The following is a 24,343-nucleotide window of genomic DNA, read 5'->3' as shown; positions in this document are numbered from 1 at the left end:
ACACACTGAAATGCAGCCAAAGCAGCTCAGAAAGTGCCTCTCCTCATGCAGGCTCTTTGAAAAGTCTGGATTTTCTGAAGTGAGGTTTGTTGAAGCCCTAAACATGCCTAGAGATTGGTGATACCTCAATAAACACCTTGTGCTGCTGGGTTCAGTGCCTCCCACCCCACAGTGGGACCTCATCTGAGAGAAAACCCCTTCAAATGCAAATTTCCCCCCAGATATTCACACAGGATCCTCTCCTCTTGTAACACAGAGAAGTTCATCACTCCCTTTAAAGCTCACCACAGCCCCCAGGAATCTGAGCTCCCAAAATCCCAACCTTCCCCTCCCCAATTCCAGCACCCAAGCTGTGGAATTGTCCATTACACATCCACAAGATGCCAATGGGCCAGAAAAAGCCACAATTTTGGTGGAAGAGCCAAAAAAAAAAAAAAATGGGATAGAAAATGCCAACTGATGGGAACTCTGTGGAGATCAGTCTCAGGAGAGCACAAGGAGGGTTTTTAGGGAACACAGTCCCTGATTTTCTCTGGAAGTCACAGGGAGATCCCCATGGAAATGTGTATTTGTTTTTCAGATGCACATGTTCATCCTGAACTCCTAAGGAAACAGCTCCATGCTTCCAACAGGACTCTCCCCACCTCCTGCTCTGGGAAGTGCTGGATTCAGCTCTGGGTAAAACAACATTTGTACTGTTCCTCATGCCAAAATGTCCTGAAATAGTTCAAACAAGACACCCTACAGAATAGTCTGATTAAACCCTCCAGATTTTAATCCATTTTAATTAAAAGGGGAGGAGGGAGGATGTGGAGTATTCCTTCCTCTGGTGGAGTTTCCTGTTCTGTGCAATATTAGAGGATATTGCTTAAGGATGGGGGTTGTTCCTTCTTGTTCCTTCTCTTTTCCCTCCCTTTTTCCTGGTCTCTTGTTTTAACTCTGGATGGTTTTAGCTGGAGGCCAAAGAAATGCCTCACATCACATTCTATCCTGGCCCAGTGAACAAAATCCTAAGGAAAAGCAGAAGACCTCTCATGGCACCTCAAATGCTGCACTCAGACCTCCCACAACCTCATTTCACTCCACCAAACAGAATATTTGGTGTAAAATGGAAAAGCAGTAAAATGTTATCTATCAACAGCCAAATAAATTCATATTCAACTCATGGATTCCTGGGGCAAATTGGAGTTTAAACCCCCAGATTCAGCAGATTCAGATTTCTGTGAGAACACCCAACTCCTAAAGGAATAGCACAAAGGTTGTGGAAAACAAACCTCCCACAGTGATCTTTAATGCCCTTGAATAATTTAGAAGGGAAAAAAAAGAGTATTTTGGTGAGGAAGGAGACAATTCCCTGAATTCCCTCTTTTGTCCTAATTAATTTCAGATTCAACAGTTTGGATCTATTGACAATAAAATCTCTTTGGAAAAGAAGGCATCAAGGGTGTTTCCTTTCACTTTTCTGACTGAATTCAGAGGCAATACCTACAGATCCCTTGGGGATTTTTTTTCCTTTGGAAAACACCAAGGGGAGCCCAGGCTGCTGTGGATGCTGAGGAAAGCAAGATTTTCCATTAAAATTCCAAATGAACTCTGCAAAGGCAATAAATCCCAAACTGGATTCCAAGGCACCATTGAACAACACCAAAGGTATTTTAGGGAAAATTGTTGGGATTCATTGGGAAAGAGCCTCAGTTCCACCCTTGGAAGGCCAGACATGATCTCAAGGAAAGCTCAGCCTAATTACACCTTGAAATTGCTCAAATCACACTCGGGCTCTATGAAGTCTCCCCAGCTAATTGCAAAGTGCTAATTAGATCCCAAGAACCCCAAAAAGGGCTCAGCTGAGCACATCAACTCCAAGGAGCCCTTTTGCCTCCAGCCTCCAGGCAGGTCCTGCATGGGAAAGGTCACCATGGCAACTGGGTTGCTGCTTTCTCTTCTTAAATTTTTTAAGGAATGTGGGGAACAGATCAATAAATTGATGATGTCAGACACATTTATTTGTCCAGCTTGCTGTGTTCACCACTTACTGTGCATTTGTTCAAATCCCAGGGGTTTCACACAGCTCTGTCAGCATTTTGCCCTCAGCTCTTTTTTCCAATGGTCCAAATCCTCTGGGAGAAAATCCCTTGCAAGAGGGATTCCAGCTTGACAGCTGCTAAGAGGCAGAGCTCTACCTTGAGAGAACTTGTGTTCCTTCTCCAAGGGCTGCTGAGGGGCATTTCATGGAATCACAGAATGGTTTGGAATGGAAGGGACTTCAAAGCCCATCCAGTGCCACCCCTGCCATGGCAGGGACACCTTCCAGCATCCTAGGCTGCTCCAACCTGGTCTTGGACACTGCCAGGGATCCAGGAGCTTCTCTGAGCACCCTGTGCCAGGGCCTGCCCACCCTGCCAGGGAACAATTCCTCCCCAGTATCCCATCCAGCCCTGCCCTCTGGCAGTGGGAAGCCATTCCCTGCATCCTGTCCCTCCATTTTTATCCCTCTGGCCAATGCTGGTGTGCTCCAGCCATGATGCCACTGCTGTTCCATCTGGCATTTTCCATCCTAATTTACTTGAGGAAAAAAAGAGGTGACATGGAAGAGGAAGGCATGAAGGAGGGGAATATCACATAAAATCCTCCTGGGAGCAGGCAGGAAGCAGATTTTCCCTCACAAAGAGGGGTTTGGTGCTCCCCTTGTTTGCTCTTGCAGACAGATGGAAATGTGGGAAGAGCTCACTGAACCTGGGTTCCACATAACCAACCCCATCCTGGGATCTCCCTGCTCCAAACCCACTTCTAACTGGAGTTACCTGCTGAGATTTTGCTTTTTGTGTGAGCATTGCTTAGGAAAGCAAAATCAACACCCTGGGCCATGAGAGTCCTTTTGGCTCCATGTGGGATGGACTCTGCAGGGGCAGGAAGAGTTCAACACCTCCACACAAAAAACCTCTACCTGGCAAAAGGCAGGAAAAGGCAGAAGAATGAAAGGATTTGGAGAAAATCTGGAGAAGCAGGAAAACCAAAGCACGTGTGCATGCACAAACATCCAAGAAAGGTCTAAGGGTGAAGAAGAGGAGAATTAGAAGGTCTCAGCTCTCAGGAAGGTTATTTTGGCACAGGGGAATGGCAGGGCCATCTCTGGGATGACAGAATTACAACCCCAGAAGATGCTGGAGACAGGAAGGCTGCACCAAACAGGCTGTCCTTAAAGAAAGAGTAATTTGTTGTGCTAAATCAGCTAAACAAAACAAATTATCAAATCAACTGCAGCTGGAAATTGCAGTGTAAAGAAGGAAGGATGAGATTTCTGGCCACCCAAAGGATGGGCACGGGTGGCTGTGATCTGGTTTGGGTTGTAAGGGACCTTAAAATCATCATCTGATGGGCAGGGACAACTTCCACTTGCTCCAAGGCCTGTCCAGCCTGGCCTTGGACACTTCCAGGGACTGGGCAGCCACAACCACATGATAGATAAGAGAAGATAAGCCAGGCCCAATTCAAAGTCCTACCCTTGGGAGAACCTCCTTGTAAGAGAAAAATCATGATCTAACACTGCTGGAGAGAGGTTTCATATGAAAGCACCGCTTTAAAAAGTCACAAAAGGGAATTCAAAGAGCAGCTGAAGGAGCTGATGAGGAGAATGAAATCTCAGCAGTGGCATGTGGGGATGTGGACACAGCCAACACACCCAGCATGGTCCTAGAGAGGCCAGCAGGAATTTGGAGTGGCTGAGTGGCAGCAGGAGCCAGGATATTAAAAGCAAGAGCACCCTTCAAATTTGTAGTCATTTCAAAAAAATCAAGAAAGAGAAAAGAAAAAAGAACCAAACCATGTCCAGTTAAAAAGAAAAATGCCATAAGACAGAACAAAAAAAGGCAAATAACAACTTCAAAAGGCTTCAAACCGAATAATAAACCCTTCCTGACCACAGCAGCAGCACGAGCCTGACCATGGGCTGTAGAGACCCTACAGAGACCCTCTGGAAAGAGCCCACCAAGGAGAACAAAGCCATGTGGGAGAAGCTCAGTGCACTTTTCACCCCTGGGCTCAAGGTGGAAGCTCTTGGGGAGAGCCTCCCAGCACATCTTCCTTCCCAGGGAAGCTCCAGGGGAACCCCACTGAAGTGTCAGGAGGGGACCCAAGCCCACCAAGGGACCAGATGGGCCTCCCCTAGCACTTCTGTGTGACCTCCAGGATGGAAGTGGCTTTTTGATGGGATCCAGAGCCCTCTGGGTCCCCTAAACCCAACATCTGTCCCAACAGAAGCACTTGACACATGGATAAATCGGAGTTCTTTGGGGAAGTGCCAAGGAGCTTCCCAAGCCTACTGGAGCTCTTTGAAGGAGTCCCCAGGCACATGGGAAGGAGAGATCTGCTGGATACAGTTGGCTTGGATTTCCTAACAGCATCTGACGAGGTTTGAAAGGCTCTTACAGAAAGGATATAAGAAGAAAGGTCTGTGCATTGATTAAAACAAAAAAAAGTTCAAAATGGGAAATGCATGGCTCATTTTCCTGATGGAGGGAAGCCAGCAGTGCTCAGATGCTTCCTGTTGAACATCTTTAGGGATGAAATGGCAAAACAAGGAGAAGAAGTGAAGTGACAGCATCGATCAAAGGTATGAAATCACCAAAAGCAGCAAACAAAAGCCCAAGGTGAAAAACTGAACGAGGAATTAAAGACACCGAGGGACAAGGTAACACCTACACTTGGAATCCTGTAGGAATGAAGTGAGGGGGGGAAAAAATCCTGCACAAGCAGGTGGTGATGGTGTTTCATCCACCTTTACTGCCCCCACCTCAAAAGCTAAGGAGTAAAGTTGGAAAAGGTACTGGGAAGTGATGGTGAGGAGCACAGATCTGGACTGGATTCTGTGCTAGGGGAGAAGACAACTGGCAGGAGATGATCAAAGTTGAAAAGGTCAGGGTGTGCCATGGAGAGCAGCTGTGCAGATTCAGGCAAGAGAAACCCAGCAAGGAATGCTCAAATCTGTCGACAGCAGGAAGTGCCCGAGTCCCAAACCACTGGAGACCAGAGGCTGCCAATTAATAAATCAATAATCACCTCTCTGCTCTTCTCCCCCTTCTGGACAGCTGCTGGGGGGCACGGGCAGAGACAGGACCCAGCTGGATGCACTGAGGCACTTCCAGCAGATCTGCAGAGAGCTGGGATAAACTGGGAAACTCAAGAGCCCTCTTGCAGTGTCAGAGAGCACTAAAACCCAGAGCTGTTCTCAGCCTGCCCTGGAAGCTGTTTGTGTCTGACATGGTGAGACAGGAGCTGCTCAGTCTTACAGCTTGTCTTGACCAGATAAAAGGAAGTTCTTGTCAGGCATTAATTTATTTATTTAACACATGGCAGCCAGGCAGAAACAGAGTTCTTGCTGCTCTGCTGCTGCTGTGCTGAAATTCACCACAGGAGAAACTCCCAAGTGCTCTGACAACATTGGATTATTAATTATGCTGTGCTAATCAGGAAGGGATTAGAAAAACGAGGAACCAAATAAACCACCTGAACTTCCAGGGTTTTTTTACCTCAGGTAACTCCTTGGCTGGGAAAGGGATGCAAGCTGGCTCCTTTGGGGAATCCAGTCACCAAATCCAGCACATCCCAGCAGTTCAGCATCATTCCTGCTTTTCTGATGGAGCACAACATTTCCTAAAACACCTCCCACACACTCACCTGGGTTTGGAGAAAGGCTTGTGCCAGCCCAGGAGCTGAACTTGCACAGGTGAGAGCTCCCCCAAAACCCCTCCAAGCCACGTTCCCAACGCTGGAATCTCACCCCAGCTCTGGAAAATTCAGTGGGATACAGGCACAGCAGCAGCTCTGGGGTGGGGAATGCAGAGGGGACCAAGGGCTCTGGTACACAGCACCAGGGGCAGCTCAGAGGACAGAGGATCAAAAGCAAGGAGCCACCTGTGACCCTGAGGCTGGGGCTGCTGCTGCTTGATGGAGTCAAAATTCAGACAAATAAAGGCTCCTAAAAGGTTTCTGTGTACACTCAGCCACTCAGAGCAGCAGAAAAGATACAGAGTGAAGCAAAATGAGCTGCAGAGGGACCTTGGGAAGAGCCTGGCAGAAGCACCTCAGTGCTTTCCCAACAAAGATGAAATCAAACCGAGATAGAAAAAAATAATTCAAACTTTTAAAGCTAAAACCAGCACGGGCACAGCAGCAGCTCTGGGGTGGGGATCACAGAGGGGACCAAGGGCTCTGGTACACAGCACCAGGGGCAGCTCAGAGGATAGAGGATCAAAAGCAAGGAGCCTCCTGAGGGTTTCTCAGCATCCCTTCCAAGGTTCCCATCCCTTCTCCAGCACTTTCCCATACTTCCACTGGAGGGCAGGAAAATCCCACGTTTCCAAGGACGACCCTCCAGCCCATTGCTGCACACCCTTAAACAGCCCTAGGAAGGTCCAGCCTTTGGGGACATTTGTGAGCTCTTCCACACCCTCATTTGGTTTCTGTGCTGCTTTTATGGAGCAGGATAATTAGCAGGATGTTTCTTTCAAAACGTCCTAATTACTTTCATCAAACAACTGCAGCATTCACAGTTTGTCCCCACAGCCATGCCTCCCCTCCCAGTGCCCTCCCCTAATTTCCTGACATATTTTTTAAGCAGGTAGCACAGATATTCTGGAATTCCATACACCTGCATGGAGCAGGAGATTTACACCCTCACTGCTTCCTCAGGAGACAAGAAAACTTTTAAAAGAAATATTTCTGCCTGGAGTGTGGCTGTGCTGGAGGGCAGGAAGCTCTGCAGAGGGGTCAGGACAGGCTGCATCCATGGGCTGAGGTTCAGCAAGGCCAAGTGCTGGGTTCTGTCCTGGGGTCAGCCCGGGCCCTGCAGCTCCAGGCTGGGCAGAGGGGCTGGAAAGGGCCTGTGGGGAAAGGCCCTGGGGGCTGTGCCAGGGCTGGACAGGAGCCCCGGGGTGCCAATGGCCCCTGGGCTGGCCCTGCTCAGGGACCTCCAGGGCTGTGTCCAGCTCTGGGTCCCCAATCCAGGAAGGACATGGAGGGTCTGGAATATGTTCAGGGAAAGGAACAGAGCTGGGGAAGGGGCTGGAGCCCCAGGAGGGGCTGAGGGAGCTGGGACAGGGGCTCAGCCTGGAGCAAAGGAGGCTCAGGGGGGACCTTGTGGCTCTGCACAACTCCCTGCCAGGAGGGGACAGCCAGGGGGGGTCGGGCTGTGCTGCCAGGGAACAGGGACAGGAGAAGGGGAAAGGGCCTCAGGCTGGGTCAGGGGAGGCTCAGCTTGGACAGCAGCAGGAATTTCTGCATGGAAAGGGTGCTCAGGCCTTGGCAGGGGCTGCCCAGGGAGCTTTGCAGTGCCCATCCCTGGAGGTGTCCAAGGAAGGGCTGGAGGTGGCACTCAGTGCTCTGGGCTGGGGACAAGGTGGGCATTGGGCACAGCTGGGACTCCATGGGCTGGCAGGGATTTTCCAGCCTCAGTGATCCCAGGATTCTGTGACAATCTTGCACAGATGACCTGGGGACCTCTGGCTTGTATTGCCTGTATCTTTCTTAGTGACAACTCTCACGGAAAGTAGAATAAAATTGATTTACTGTCTCCCACAATGGCACATATGGAGGTTCCTGAAAGGGTCACACTTAAGGTAGGTGTGCTCGACAGATTTTATGTGGTTTCCAAAGGTTCTCTCATAATGTTCCCCAGCAAAGGCCATTGAAGACACAAAGCTGCCAGGAGACAAAAGGAGAGGTTTTTTTCATGGAGAAAGAACTGCTCTGGAGAGCAGGAGGCCACCACCTGTGACCCTGAGGCTGGGGCTGCTGCTGCTTGATGGAGTCAAAATTCAGACAAATAAAGGCTCCTAAAAGGTTTCTGTGAACACTCAGCCACTCAGAGCAGCAGAAAAGAAACAGAGTGAAGCAAAATGAGCTGCAGAGGGACCTTGGGAAGAGCCTGGCAGAAGCACCTCAGTGCTTTCCCAGTAAGGATGAAATCAAACAGAGATAGAAAAAAATAATTCAATCTTCCAGTGCCAAAACCAGGCTCTGGGATGACAATTCCCCTCAAGATAACCACAGGAAAGCATCAGCTCCGTACTCATGGGCTAGAAGAAGGATGGAATGTCAGGGATCACCTGGAAAACACTCTGGCTTTATACAAACTACAGCACCACAGGAGTCATGGCTGAGCAAGCTGGGACTCTCCAGCCTGAAAATTGCCCACAGTTCAGCATTTTCAAGACTTATTTAGTAAAGGGAGACATCATTTCACTAAAATCCAGGGGGTTTTGGACTATCTGGGTGTTTAATATATCTGGGATCATGCTGAACATGCCCTGCTGTAGGAGCTCCTCTCCCCATGAAATACCTGACTTTTCCAGCCTAACTCTATGCTATAAAGACCCAGTGTTAGCTCCTTACAGGGGAAGTAATTCTGCAGGTGGAGCTCTTCCCACTTGGGGTCCTTCTGTGCCAGTTTTTCCCAGAAGATGGGAGAGAGCAGGATGGTGTCAGACCTGTTTTTTTTATGAATTCTGCTTAATTCACTTCCTCTCTTCAGATCTATTTCCTGATGTGGAAAATGAAAGCACACTGGAGATTTACCCTGGGGCAGATCACCTCTGGGATGTCTGGGATCAGGTCAAAGGGCCATTTTTCTCCTCAGGAGAACAGGAAGCATGTGAAGAAGCAGAGCAAGTGTGTGGTGATATTCCCTGGAATATTCTGGCAGGCTTGGTGGGTTCACAGGAGCTCCTGGAAAGGTTTTGCAAGAAGGAGCAGAATGTTGCACACCAAACCCACCCTCCTTGTGCTTTTCCAGCAGGAATCCCAGCCCTCCCAAGGGGATGATCCCTTTGTGTGAGCATTCCAGACAAAACCCAGATCACAGCAAGGATTTGAGCTGTTGGAGCAAGTCCAGAGGAGGCACCAGGATGAGCAGAGGGATGGAGCAGCTCTGCTGGGAAGACAGGCTGGGACAGTTTGGATTATTCAGCCTGGAGAGAAGTTCTAATCGTGGCTTTCCAGTGCCTGAAGGGATTCCCCAAGAAAAATTCCCCAAGAAAAAAAAGGAGAGACTCTTTGTAATGGCCTTCACTTCTCCAGTGGTCAGTCTACACAAAACCTTTCCAAAAGTCCATTTCTATTTCCAAAGGGGATCAGCTCTTCCTTTACAAGTAGGTTTTACTCTGTCAGCATCTTTAGTAAGCACCCAAACTCCACCTGCTGCTCACTGAGAGGATGAGAGACCCAGAAACATTTCTTTTTAAATGTAATAAAACAATCCTTAACCAGGGGGCAAACAGTGATTCCTGGGGTTGAACTCTACAGCCAAATATGTGGTTTCTGACAAAGATCATCTTCCTGCACTTCCCCTCTGCTAATGGCTCTGCTGTCACTTGAAACTCCCAGGAGAACCTTAATGCCTTCTTCCTTTCCTGGAATTAGCAGTGGAGCTTTCAGATGAGCTTCCCTTGGACTGAAAACGAGTCAGGGGAGGCCTGAACTCAGCTCTGTGCCAAACAAACATAATTCTGTGAGATCTTCCTGTCAGGCTCCTCAGCCTGATTAACACCAGGCAAGGCAGGGGGGGCAGAGCTCCTTTGTAAGCTCTACATGGGGATTAGGAGTGTCTGCATCCCTCAGGACTAAATCAAAATTGGCTTTTTAAGTAGGTGCCAGTGTTTTAGCTTATTAAGGCACAAAACATGTGGTTCTCTGTTTATTTTTAAGCAGAGTGGATTTTGAGGCTTTAGCTGTGGTATTTCCAAAGCTGCCAGGGCTCCAAACCCCTCCCCTGGATTTGGGGATGGGAGGATGAGCTGATTTCAGCCCAAGGGCTGTGGAAAAAGGCTGTTCTCCTGGAGCCTCCAACATCAGAGCCTCTGCTGGTATTGAGCAAGTCACTCTGCTGAAATCCCAGAATCATGGAATGGTGTGGAAGACACTTTAAAGCCCATCCAGTGCCACCCCTGCCATGGGCAGGGACACCTTCCACTATCCCAAGTTGCTCCAAGCCCTGTCCAGCCTGGCCTCGGGCACTGCCAGGGATCCAGGGACAGCCCCAGCTGTTTCAAAAGCCTTTTTGTTGTTTATATCCTCACTAAATCTGCTGGATTTTAAACACAGACATCCTGGAAGATGTAAAATTCATCTTCACCTTGTTGACACTGTGCATTCAGAGCATTGCACCCACATCCTTCCCAGTCAGGTTGAAGTGCAAACACAGAATTGTTTGTGTTGGAAAAGACTTGTCAGATCATCGAGCCCAGCATCTGGTCCAGAATTCACATCATGGTGCTGCAAGGAATGTCCTGAAGGGGATTTCCTACTTATTTCTTGCTCATTATTTCAGCTCATCTGCACTAACCACTGAGAGAAGCAGCAGATCCTGAAGGATCCCCTGGAATGGGTGATCTGCAGTGCGTTTCTCAGGTACAGAATTGTACATGAAACACCTTTCCACCTCATCAGCTGTAATTAATTACACCAAAAAGAGAGGACTTTGATAAAAATTTCAGTTGCATGGAGAACTCTGCTCTAAAATAGCCATAAAGTCAAGCACCACAACCTGTTATCTCCTCCTCAGTCCCAGCTTCTCAGCACCTCACCTGGATTTTCCAAGTAGAAAAGCATAACTGAGGTGTTTCAGCAAGGAGGGACTTGATGGTTATCAACTCTCCTGCCTTGACTGCTCCTTTCCCAGTTTATTTGGATCTCAGCTGAGTGTTTGTGCCTGTCAATCTGCCAATTCAGAGGAGAAACAGAGTTGTGTTTTCCAAGACTTCTCCTCACTCATCTCTTTATTCCCCACTGCTGTAACAGCCCAGGTTCCCATAGAAACTGAGAATAAAGAGCAGAAGTGTAAAATACAAATGAACAGGTCCAAGCTGGCAATGTTGTGTTTTATTAGACAAATAAATATCACTAATGGGCACTAGGCTTTTCTAAGGGCAGAGCCAGATAAGGCTGCACCTTATCAAATAAAGAGATGGCACACAAATGATAGTGCCCAGACTCACTGGGAAGGGGTCAATCTCACTTCTGGAAACTGAGTTGTTTTCTGCATTATTCAGTTTTGGAAGCACCAAAGCCCCAGCTCCTCTTTCACAGGTCTGATCCTGACTGCCCCAAGTCACTCTGGATTCTCATCCCTCAACACTGGAGCTTTGCAACGTGGGAACAGGGCAACAAGCACTAATTTAGGACCTTCTCAGGTGGACTTCATAATTGTAAATGAGTATTGACACAAGGATTGAAGTTCTGTGTACAAAGAACTGTAAAAATGGGTTTCTGAGGAAAGAACAGGCTGGATGCTTTTGGATGCATCTTGAAAGTGGTCCTGGATAATTTTATTTTTTAACAATGAAAGGGGCTTTTTAAATTGAAGGACTTCTAGAAAATTATCAAGTTGATTGAAAATTATCACCTTGAAATTATCAATTTAAGTCCAACATGACAGTAGGATTCTTCCCAACAAGAACACTGGAAATGGGAGAGAGATACTGCTAGGACTATAGTCTATTCCAAGCCCTGGAGAGTTTTTAGAAGGCCATAATAATTTTTTTTTTTTTCTAGAGACACTTTCAAGGCCATTTACAAATATTCCAGGAGTGTTTATCCTTGGGCACCCCTGTTGTGCCTTCTCCAAAGGGGTGACACAGATCAGCCTCTCCTGAGCCCCTGCAGCAGAAGGAGTGATGCCCTCTACTAGAAATGTTCTTTTTCTAAGCAATGCCAGCCACTGAAACTTGGGGAAAACTAGGAAAACTTTCAAACAGCTGAGTTGTTGGCAAATATTTTCATTTCCAAGCCAGGCTGTGCCATCCAACCCTCACTGACTCAAAAGGAGAATTCCCTGGAGCAGCTCCTGTTGGGTTTTTGAGCAATGCAGCCCCTGGCACCCCCCAAGCTCAGTTCTCTTATGCTCACCTCCTCAGTATGATGACACAGGACATGCTGCAGGTCAAACAAATATTTCAATTTCTTTCCCCCAGCTGTGTTTAAAACATTGTTGCAAAATGCTTGAAGCCATGCAAAGAGATTCACATAAAAGGACACTTGAGTGGAGAGACTCCCACCTCAAACCATCAGCAACCCACCGGCAAAGGGAAGGGACAGCACTACTTGTTCCCAGCCTTTCCCCCTCCCCTGGCTCTCCTGGGAAGTCTGAGTGGTTTCTCCATTTCCAAGGAGTTGGATAACAAGGCACTGATAAAAACCTGCCTGCCTGGGAAACAATGGAGAGGTTGAAACACAAATAGAAACAGGAGGAAATATTCTTCATTTTGCTGCTGCATTTCCCAAACTCAGTAAAAGGAAGTTCAAATGACCAGAGTTATAGCTGGCTGCAAGAAAAACTAGCTAAAACCAACTAAAACCAGCTAAATATCATATATTTCATTTTATTATTTAATAGGAATATATTTAATTCTCAGGGGACTTTGGGAAGTGCTGAGTGTGGTCTGTGACCGGTGCAAGGCTCACTCCTGCAGGACTTTACCCTTTGCAACCACAAAACATGAGAACAAATCCTTTATGCTTTAAATGCCAGCTTCAATACTTAGCAAGGGCACATGTGAGCAGCAGGGAGCAAAAGCCTTGGAGCAGCATTTTCTCCTGGATCTGCTGTTTTTCCAAGCAGGAGGTCACATCCTCACTAAGCACTTGCTCAACTCTTAAATATTTTCATGTCTGAATCTGACCCAGATGCAAAATATGACAACTCAGCTCCTGCATCCTTATTAAGCAGCTGATTTGGAGCAGTGGGGTTGGTAAAACAGCTTTCAAAGCTGAACTGCAGGCAGTGTAGGAAATGACTGGGAAGCTGGAAGTGGGAGAATTTAAGGGCACAGCTGATGTTTCAAAGCAGCCGAGTGGAGGCTTTTAGTTTTGTGCCAAGCCAGCACCTGCAGGGACTCCCTGGCAATTTCCCTGTGTGTTCCAAGAGTCCCAGCCCTGGCCTGGGCTGCTGCCAGCCCTGCTCCCATTTGGGGCTCCTCAAAGTTCTGAGCCATGGGAATTCCATGCTGCCCTCCAAGAGGAATGAGATCACTCCAGCACAGGGGCAGTCTCCAAAGGGCTGAAGCAGTAAGGATCCCTGTGTGAGGCATGCACCTTGCTGAGGAAGCATCTTGGGATGGAAATGCACCCAGCTGTGAGATTTAATCCACGACTAATGTTGTAGTAAGTTAGCCAAGACTCCATTGTCTTTATGAAGGAAAAGCCAGATCGTTGTTGTGTAGGTTATGTTTTATAGGATTGTCAGAAGGCACTGGGTCAAATCTTATTTGTTGATAATATATCCACATTGGTTGGTACATGGTATTTTGCATATCTATCAAACCTCTGTATTTCTGGTTAGTTTACATATTTTCTCTACTGATTCTTATGAGACAGATCTTGTTGTTTATACAGATGCACTTATTTTACACCCTAGGAATAGACTGCTGTGTTAACAAGCTCTCATTCCCCAGCTTGTTTTTACATGGGAACTTGCAAACTACTTAGCTGCACTTAGAAGTGACAGGCCAGCTATCAATTTAGTTTAATTTTATGAGGCTTTTCTTTTATAATTTCTCTACCTGTCTGTGACAGACTCAGATCAGGACCTGGAGCTCTGAAGGGCTTGGGGGAGGTAGGGCACAGTTGTTTAACACAGATCATCAACAGCTGAGCAGATTCCAGTTGCACACTTTGATGCCCATGGTATCACTCTAATCCCTCGCTCTGTGATCAATAAATGATGTTATTTGATGTTTTCTACAGAGCAACCCAACAATTGTACAGGAAGTGACAGGAAACCAAGAGATAGCAAAGACAGGGCTCAAACACATCTCCCTGTGCTGCTTTGCTGAGCAGACAGAGCCAGGAACACCTCACTGCCATCACTAAAATGAATTTTAAATACAGCCACGATTGAGGGGCTTTTAACTCGCATCAGAAATTTAATAACAAAAGCCCCATTAAAAACCTCCAGGCAGTTTTACATTAATGTCCAACATAATGGGCCAGATCAGGCTTTCATCTCCTCTTTCAAGGTTTACAGGCACTGAGCTATCACACATATTCACAATGTCATCTTATCTCTATTTCTGATGTTTCATCTTGTTACACCTCTGCAGAAACTGCGGGATCAGCTAAATCATGACAACTGCCTTTCCTTTTTTTTTTTTTTTTTTTTTTTTATTTTTTTGTTTCAGATGATTTAAAGATTTAGAGCTCAGCACTTCTCAAATCATTCCATGGAGTGTTCAGTGAGACACAGAGAAAATGGAGCAAATGCAACTGAGGGCAAATCAGTGTAAATGGAGCAGAGCACAGCCAGGAAATCCAAGTGCACTGCCCAGTGAGGGCTTTGGGATGCCCTAAATCTGTTCCAAGGCCAGGCTGGATGGACTTGGAGCAACCTGGGATTAGTGGAAGGTGTCCCAGCCCGTGGAACTGGATGGGCTTTAAGGCCCCTTCCAACCTAAACCATTCTGGCATTCCAAGTGCTGCAAACAAGCACATGAGAAAATAATAACAATAATAATAATAGTGGTAACAAAACAAACAAACAAACAAACAAATGAAACTCCATTACTCAGTGTTATGGTATATATTACTGTAATGGGAGGCTGGCACCTTCCTGGTGATCCCAAAAACAGGAGCATCACATCCTGTGGGTCCCACAGCAGGAAAGGCACAGACCTGTCCTAGAATCCTCTTTTAGAATCCCAGAATGGTTTGGAATGGAAGGGACATTAAGGATCATCCAGTGCCACTCCTGCCATGGCAGGGACACCTTCCACTGTCCCAGGCTGCTCCAGCCTGGCCTTGGGCACTGCCAGGGATCCAGGGGCAGCCCCAGCTGCTCTGGGCACCCTGTGCCAGGGCCTGCCCACCCTGCCAGGGAACAATTCCTGCCCAATATCCCATCCAGCCCTGCCTTCTGGCAGTGGGAGCCATTCCCTGTGTCCTGTCCCTTTATCCCTTGTCCCCAGTCCCCCTCCAGCTCTCCTGGAGCTTCTTTAGGCTCTGGAAGGGATGAGATGAGGGTAGAAATCCTGAGTGGAATAGGGACAACATTGAGACTGGAAGCTCTGCATGGACAGCAATTTGAGCCCTCAGGAAAAGTGATTGTTTTCTACAGGGAAGAAGAAAAAATGTTTGTTTTGGTGGCCCAGCTGCAGGTGAGATGGAGATGTCGGCAGCAGCTTTGGAGTTAAGGCTGCACTGTGTTTTTCACTTAAAGTGGGATTAAGTTCTTCCATTTCACAGTTGGGTGATTGAATTTCATCTCCCAGTGTGACACAATTTCTGTCCTGGGGTCAGCTGAATCTGCTGGGCAGTTTTTAGGTACCACCCTCACTGGTGTTTGCAGGGAGAACAATGAATATTCACTCATTTTGAAACAGGAACCTCCACCCTCTACTCCTTCCCCTCTCCCTGCAGCTAAAACAACCAGCATTCCCAAACCTTGGAGCTACTCCCATAAATCCTGGCCTGGGAAGTTTTTTGGGTGAATGGGAAGAAACTTCTTCATCTGGCAATGCCTTTGCCAAAGACAATTTGACAGCAGGGACACAACACTGTCCCACCTCCTGCCCTGATGCTTCCCTCCAGGTCCCAAATCTTCTGCTGCCAGACCTTCCCTGGGTGCCAGCACCAGCAACATACCTGCCCTTCATCTCTCACTGGCTCTACACCTCCTTCTTTCCTTCCCCTTACAAACTCTTGGATATAAGAGTGAAGTCTGAGCTCCTAGGAGCTGCTGAGGCACAGCCAAGCAGAACTGGACTAGCAGGGAACTGCAGCTCTGGGAAAGGCACAAATGATCTCACACCTGTTTCCAGCAGTTCCAAAATCCCTGGCTCCCTGTAGCAGCAGAATCACTCAGTTTTATTTGCATTACATTTTGTTCAAGTGCCTCCCTGTTATTTAAGTCGGCAGATAACAGTGGGACAGAAACAGCCTAACTTCCAGTGGTGTAATCCTTAAAAGCTGTTTAGATAAAACCTCAGGACAGCTCCAAAATGTGCTGGACAACCAATTTACACCACCAGGGGTGCATGGAAATGTTTTAATGCTGCTTTTGCCTCGACTCCCCCAAAACTGGCCAAGGTTTCTGAGCCAGTGCTGCACAGAGCTCCAAACTCTGGGATTAGCAGAGTATTGCCAGCAGCTCCAGAGAGAAAGATTCCCATCCATGCCACAGGAATGGTTGATATTTCCAAGGAATGGTTGATATTTCCAAGGCCCAGACCACCAAGTGCTCCCACCATCTGCAGCTGGAATGGAGTCATCCACACTGCATTTCTGCTCCCACTGGGATTTGTTATCCTAGGGATTATTTCTACTGCAGTTTTGCTTCCTCAGGACAGCTCTAATTCCATAAAACAAAGAGGACAGCCCCAATCCCATAAACAAATGCAGCCAGCTGTTGGAAGAGCAGCCCATTTCAGAGGCCCTGACTTTTCCACACCAAGGTTTCCATCTGATGTGCCCCAGCCCATTATCACATCCAAAGGTCAGCTGAGCAAGGGGAGAGCACAGAGATTATTACCTAAATAAAACAACCTGGCTTTCAAAAGGTCATCCACATATCCCTGGTGGGGGACAGAGCATTCCCAGTGCTCCTTCTCCAGAGGGAAGCAGTCACCAAGTCTGCCTGGTGTGGTCTCTGTGTGAATAATTCAAGTCTGCCAACAAACAGCAAGTCCCCCACAATAAACAAAGTCATATTTAGCATTTACCTTCACTTAGGGACATCACCCTGTGTGCTCTCTTGCTGGGCTCTCACATTTTCAAATGATTTCTGAGATGTTTTCTAATTCCATCCCTATTTATTACAGCAATCAGGAAAATGTAACAGAGCTGGATACAAACTAGCAGCAGCTTCAGGATGGAATGACAAATTATTTAAGGCTGAACGCTGGGAAAAGCAAAACTCTCCAGCAGGAAGAGAAAAAGCTCTTCCATATTAGAGGCCAAATCATGCCACCTAAAATCTCAGTTTTTCTGAATATTAAATGTTCCAGTTGTTGCTTCCACACAGCCCTCACCAGAGAGGAGAAGGGTTTTAATTATTTACACAGCTTAAAGAAAATGACTGCAACCTCTGCTTTTTATAGCCCTGAGGAGCTTTTTGCACATCCCACAGGATTTCTCCCCAGTCTGGCACCACGGATGGCCGAGGCAAAAGCTGCTTCCCAGATGGTCCCTAATTCAGGGAACAAGGGACACAGAGGGGGATGGAGCTCCTCAGCACAGCTCCCTGATGCTGCAAAGCCAGCAAACACTGTCTCTTGCAGGAAATATTACATTCCAAGCCTTGGTGGATTATTTCAGCCAGTTTTCCAGCCCAGCACCAAGTCAGACCCTCACTAAATCATCCTCTCTAACTGGCAGCTCCCATTTTGGAACCCTAACTCTGCCCATTTCCCTTCTAGCAAGGGTTAAAATATTTCTTGGCTTATCTCAGCTGAATTTCTAAACAAAATAAGACCACCCTTCTCTAATGAGCAGGGCTGTTTTAGCCCCACAACCCCAGGGCTGGCTGGATGTCCAACCCCGCAGGCTGGACAGAGCCCTGCGGAGGCAGCATCTGCAGGCAAAGCTTTCCCAAGGTTTTCCATCACACCAAAACAGGAGCTTCCATGAAGATAAGCTGGTTTCTGCTCCTTTTTGTGGAGCTGAAGGGCCAATCTAGCCTCAGTGTGTTTCCTCATCCTCAGTGGATCAAGACTGTGACCATCACTTGGACCCACAGATATCAAAATTGCAACAACCAAGTCTCATTTCTGGATGGTGGGATCTATCCTCTACTCCCTCTCCTCTTACCCTTTACTTCTTTTCCTTAGATACCTTTATAATTCTATGTTGTTTCATTTCCATAGGTATATAAAATGGAAAAAATATTCCTAACCACCCTCTGCAGCAAAATTAAGTAAATTAACTCCAGGGATGCTTTTTTATGAATAAATGGAGTGAGAGAGGGGGTGTAAGGTGAAAAAAAAGGACATCTCAGGGACTGAAAAAGAGGACTAGAAAAGGGGACTGAAACAAAATGTTTGGATGGAATCATTCAGGTTGGAAAAGAGCTCTCAGATCTCTGAGTCCAGCTGTTAATGAAGCTCTTCATTAAAACACAGCTCCAGAAAGATGAAGGGCTCTGGAGCTGCAAGGACATGGAAAGGCATCATGCTCTAAATAAAGGTCCCTGTCCCCTCAAGCCCTGGGAGAAGCAGCTAATTTTGGCTGTGAGTGTCCAGACATTCCCCCAGGGCTGCAACACAGCTGGAATGGGAAATAAAACAAGGGAGAAGTGCAGTCAGAGCAACCTCTACCTGCAGAGAGCTTGGAGCAACAGCATGAAGGCACCAGAGTCCAGGCTGATGCCTTAAGTCTCAGCTTTTGTATTTTTCAGATTCTGTGCTGCTTTAGTTTGTAACTCTGAGCTTCATATGAAGTGTTAGCAAGTTCTCTTCACAGGGCAGTAAGACAAAACAATCCTTTTCCAACTTGAGACCAAGGACAATGTTACAAAGCTCCAGGCCAAGAAGTATAAACAATGGTTAAGAGAGAAAAAGGAGAAGGGTGGGACTTCATAACCAAAAGCTGGAATTGGACAATGAACCCCAATATTCAAATGGAGCAGAACTGATCAAAGTGACAGACCCCATGACTGGTTGTGCATTTTGTGCCCATTTTGGTTCACCTTGGGTGCAGCCCTGGCTGGGCTCTGGTGCTGCCCAAGGTGGATCCATGCAGGAGATCCTTTTAATAAATCCCTGCTTTATTCTTTAGCTCTGTCCAGCCTCTGTTCTAGCTCAGCCTTCACAGGGCATCAAGGCTTCAGCTGAGGATCAATCCCAAGCCCTGCTGCCACAGGACACGGGCACTGGGAGCCAGCTGGGAATGTGATGGGAGCACAGGGACAGGGCCTCTGGGGGCTGTGCTCGGCTGGGCACAGCCAGGCAGCTGCCAGCTGTCCCAGCTGGGTGACAAGGGACACCTCAGTGGTATGGCTGTGCCACAGCCCTGCCCTGGAAAGGTGCCACCAGCTAGAGAGGAACCTCTCCAACTTTGGTAAGGGTTCAATAATCACACAGGATCAATGCCAAGAGTTCCCAGGCTGGGATGAGCCCAGCAGGAGGGATTGGTGTGCCCTGAGCAAAGAGGGTCACTGAACCTCGCCCCACTTGGCACCACCAGCTGCAGCAGAAGCCTCCCTCCTGTGTCCTCCTGGATTTATGGAAGCTGCTGGAGTGGCTCCATCTGGAAACAGCCTACACTGAGATAATCCTGATGATTTGGGCATCTCCTTCGTGCCCTAAATGCCAGCATGGCTGGGCCTGGCACTGGGACATGAATGCTGCTCTTCTGGACTCCCAATTCCTCAGAGCATGAAGCAAATTTGCCTCTCTCCTTCCCTTTTTAGGAGGCAACTATAATATCCATTAGTTAATTAATTCATTAAGTCATTTGAATACATTCAAGCAGTAGAATATTATAATTCATATTATAGTCTGCATAATCCTATAATTAAAATCACAGCCTACAATTAAAATCTTGGTCTCACAGATGACGTGTCTGCAATTGCTGAATTAAGAAAGGGAACACCAAGGATGGACATTAAAGGGAACTGCCAACCCCAAGCTGACAAAAAACAGGAAAATGCCTCTAAAATAAGAAAAAACTCAATAAATAGCTCAGCTCCTCCAGGCCTGGAGGACAGATGGATACATGGAAAGATATTCCAAGCCTGTAACTTCTGCCTAACATCCTCTCAGCCATGCCCTGAGCTCTGTGACTCCAGGGATGTGCTCCAGCATGGAAATGGGAAAAAAAAACACCCCAGTGCCACTAATTTTGTAGGCATTTACAGTCCTAAAATGGTTTGGGTTGGAAGGGACCTCAAAGCCCATCTGGTTCCAACCCCTTCCACCTCCCACTAGACCAATCCTGCCCAAGCTGGCCTTGGTCATCCTGATCCACTTGATCCACAGGAGGCATCCCAAGGCCTTTTCCCAGCTGGCAGAGAGCTCTGAAAAGGAGATGTGAGCTAAAAAAAGACGAGCAAAAACATTCCATGGGATTTGCATCAAGCCTCACAAAGCTGCCCACGTTTTATGTTCCGAGTTCTTCCCTACCACAAACCTCCCCTTGGAAAAAATAGGCCCTTGAAGGACAATTAGCTGGAGCTAATTAACTGCTGCTTGCAAAGGAATCCAGGTTAAACTTGCTGCCAAGGAGACTTTGCTCCCAAGGAGTTTTGCCTCGAGAGGTAACTCTGGAAAACTTCCTGGAACTTTCACAATTCTTCTGGGCTCTCTCTCCAAGGAACTTTACAATTTTTCCCTCCTCTATCCATCCTTCTGCTGGTTTTCAAGGAGCCCAGCAAACAGGAATATGGAATCTGACTGCTAAATACTCTATTTTTTAATAGGACATTCCTTTTTTTTGGATTTTTTCCAGGCAGACAACATTGATCCCTCCTGATCTGTCTGAGGCAAAATGCCAAGATGTGACAATAATGTCACTGTCACCCCCACTCTGCAGTGGCAGGGCTCCAGCACAGGCCTCTGACTTTGGAGATAAAAAAAATTGATATCAAAATTAATTGGTTCAGCCTTTTAGGGAACAATTCCTGCACCAGCAGGGCCCTGCCCTTCCATTGGGATGAAACACTTGGCATTAGAAGGAAAGGACTGGAGAAGACAAAAGCTCAAAAATGTGAAGGTCAAAACCCAGTGGTCCCCAAATGGAAGGATTTCTTCCAAAGAGGCCCTAAACTGCAGCTTCCCCCACATTGTACAGCAGATCCTAAAATTCCCTGAGCTACCCTCAAAATCTCCTCAATTTGCATCCCCAACCTTCCTGGGATAACAAATACTCAAGAATAGAGCTTAAAATTATAGATGTGGGAAGAGCACATTTTTCTTGGTGCTAATGGTTTGTGGTGGCACCTTCAAAAACCTTCTGTGACCATATCATTTATGACCCAACCCAAAATTTTCCCAGTTTTATTCCCAATAATGTTTTCTTCTCTTCTGCTCCGATGGAAATCAATATAACCCAAATAGGAACACTCAAAAATGAATATAAAATAATAACTGAATGACCCTGGGATATTTGGGATTATCTGACTGACGAATTCCATGCCCCAAATCCCCTTTTTTTTGGGGGGGATGGTAAAGGAAGTTGATAGTCTCCCACTTTTTTAATTGGGTTAGCAAGAATTTAGGGAATTTAACTTTTTTAATGGAACTTTTTTATAAGAAGGAAGCTTACATTTGATCTGAGGCAGGGAAATATTATTCCAATCGAAAATGCAACCCTTTAGATACCTTAAAATTAATTAAATATAATATGTCAAACATCACTCAGACATAAGAAAAGAGAAATAATCTGTGGGTATTTTGCAGGATTAACAAGTTTTGCTAATGATGTGAAGACTTTTGAGATGGGCCTTAGTTTCTGAAACAGACCAAGAGTTATTTTTAATCAACACTTAATTGGGAATCCTCACTTTCCCTCCACAGAGGTGCCCAATACCTTCAGCAGACACCATTCCAACCCTTGTGGTTTAATGAGAAGTTTCTATGTATAACCCAACTGGAATCTGCAATTTAGGCAGCATTTGACTTTGAGAAAACACTTCCCCCCTTCTTTTATGTGCTATGAAAAAAATCCCCATAAAAGCAAAATAATTGAGAGGGAGGAAAAGTAAAGAAATTTTGTATAGAGCAAATTGAATTTTCTTTTCAACAACTTCTGCCTTTCAATTGTGTTTGGTTGACACTGAGCATCTCCTGAAGCAGAACAGGATCCTCTTGAAAAGCTTTAATCATTGGGATAGAATCAGAGCTCAAAGATTACAGATTAAAATCAAATTGCAGCTCAGGAATTAATAAAAAGTGGGGGTTTAAAAAATATAATACTCTACAGCTCCCTTCTGAAAGGAATGAATATTTATTGTGGACTTCAGATGAATATATTGCTTCACATCAAGGCAGCTCTAGTTTTTATCCTCAAGTGACAAATTCCACTGCCCATCCTTTGTCTCAGAACATGTTTGACTTTGGAAGGTATTTGAGAAAGGTCAGAGCTCTCTAAAGAAATGAAATGCCTTCAACAACAATTCCCTCAAATGCAATTCCAAGATCTGGAGTTTCTCACCTCACCATATTCTTCACTGGAGTTTCTCACCTCACCATTTATTTCTCACCTCAATATTTCAAGAGGATTTCTGGAAGATCCACTGGATTCAAATACTGTGATTGAGCAGGACCTTGGGCCCACCTGGCTTTGGAGGAGACCCATCTCCATATTCACGGGGAGAACCAGGGAGACACAAGGAGGAAAATTCCTCCATCCACAGGAGGAATCTCTCCTTTTTAAGCTGCTTGGTATTATTTCATGGAGAACAAGGAGGGGTTTTTTGGGAATTCCAGAGGTGCACCATCAACAAACAGAGGTTTGAGATTTGATGCTGAGCACTTACTTTGCTTTTGCTTCTGCATCCTCATAGGCTTTGTTGGAGACGTCATCCAGGCCCCCGATCAGGTGCTTGAAGGAGCTGTAAAAACAAAAGGACACTTTGAGAGGAAAATCACAGAAACACCAAAGTTGGAAAATCCCCTGAAGATCATCCAGTCCCACCAGGTCCACTGCTGAACCTGAAGGGATTCCACCTGGGAGCCAAGAAATCCAGCGTGGCTTTTTGGCAGCTTTTTGGCAGATATCGATGCTGGTGACCCACCAGGCCCCGGCCTCAGAAATTCTGGAGAGGCACAAACCAATGCCAAGAAGATCCAAAATTATTTCTCCAGCCCACTGAAATGGCTGCTGAAGGTTTTCACCCTCCAGTAGAAGTTTCAGAGTAAATGTGGCTGGTGGAGGCACATCGACCATCACATCCCTGTCCTCCCACCAGGAACCCTGTAAATCCCTCTGCTTCCAAAGTGAAATTTTCACTTCTGGATCCCAGCTTTCTCATCTTTAGAGAAAAAAGCATCCAAAAACACATCAAAGGGGGTTCAAATTGGAAGAGAGGGAATTCAGGTTGGATACTGGGGAGGAATGGTTCCCTGGGGAGGGTGGGCAGGCCCTGGCACAGGGTGCCCAGAGCAGCTGTGGCTGCCCCTGGATCCCTGGCAGTGCCCAAGGCCAGGCTGGATGGGGCTTGGAGCAGCCTGGGACAGTGGAAGGTGTCCCTGCCCATGGCAGGGGTGGGACAGGATGATCCTTAATATCCCTTCCATCCCAAACCATTCTGGGATTCCGTGAAAAACCAGAAATTAATAACTGAAATCAGTGAATGCCTTCAAACAAAAACATTCCAGGTGAAAAGCTACTTTCTACTATCCAATTCCAGTATTCCCAGTCTGGGTCTGTCACACACAGGTTTTCTTTTTTTCAAGGAAGAAGAATTTGAAAAGATGAACTGCTGCAAACCAGAGTCTCTTGACTCATCTCTGCCTTAATGTCACAGCCTCACAAATGAAAACCCTGCAATTCTTCTGTGCTCCTGACACTCCTGAGGCACGAAACACAGAGCTGAAGAAAAGGAATTGCTCTAAGTTGACAGAAAAATGAACTGAAACATTGAAAAAATAAAAGAAAAAGCCACATTTCTGACATAAGGAATAAGAAGGGGATGTTTAATATGGCCCTTTCTCAAGGAGGATTTGTAGGATCAAAGAGAATGAATGGCACTGAGCAGGTGAGGGAAATCCAGAGCAGCTGGGGAAATGCAGTGTCCTGCCAGGCACGGGGTGAGCTGGGGATACTCAGTGTTCCTGGGATGGGAACAGTGGGACCCCGAGTGGCTCAGACACACGGACAGACCCAAGAGGGTCCTTCAGGAGAAGTCTGACCCTATGGAATGCACCCCATGGATGTGTGGAGATAGCACTTACAGCAGAACCAAGGGAGGCACAATTATCCTGTTGGAAAAAGCCGGATTTTCCCCATCACTGTGGGGCAGGAGGTGACAACTGGGAGAGCTGGTTTGGATCTGGAGCTGCTGGAAGGGCTTTTCCAGAGGAATTCTCCTCCCTGGGGCTATTCCAGAGCTGTGTGCACACAACCCTGTGCTCTGGGATGGCCCTGCTGGAGCAGGGAGGTGCCACCAGTGCCCACTGTGGGCCCTTCCAAACTGACCCATCTTGGGATTCTCTGCTGGGAATTACAGCTCAGGAAATGCCCTCTGCCCACACCAATTTCCCCAGTCTTTCCCTCCACTTAATCCATTATATTTCAAACCATACAATCAAGGAAATCATTTTTGCAAGCAGATTAATTAATTCATTAATGAGGAAGAGAAGGCACAACCCCTTTGCTCTCACATAAACTCCTGTTGGTGGTTTTTAACCAGTGTGGTAATTAC

The 24,343-nt window shown here is 46.7% G+C and overlaps 1 protein-coding gene across 3 annotated transcripts in view; it reads right to left on the bottom strand.

Moving 5' to 3' along the window:
• Positions 1 to 24,343, bottom strand: part of PRKG1 (protein kinase cGMP-dependent 1) — a 374,427-nt gene that overhangs the window by 38,430 nt on the left and 311,654 nt on the right. For all 3 annotated transcript variants that reach the window (XM_059851089.1, XM_059851088.1, XM_059851090.1), the window contains one exon: positions 22,457 to 22,531. In XM_059851089.1, the coding sequence (XP_059707072.1) occupies positions 22,457 to 22,531 (75 nt within the window). The remainder of the gene's footprint in view (positions 1 to 22,456; positions 22,532 to 24,343) is intronic.

This window comes from Haemorhous mexicanus, chromosome 7 (assembly GCF_027477595.1).
Source record: "Haemorhous mexicanus isolate bHaeMex1 chromosome 7, bHaeMex1.pri, whole genome shotgun sequence".
Classification (NCBI taxonomy): Eukaryota; Metazoa; Chordata; class Aves; order Passeriformes; family Fringillidae; genus Haemorhous; species Haemorhous mexicanus.
The sequence above is the reverse complement of the archived record's forward strand: the minus strand, read 5'-3'. Positions and strand labels throughout refer to the sequence as shown.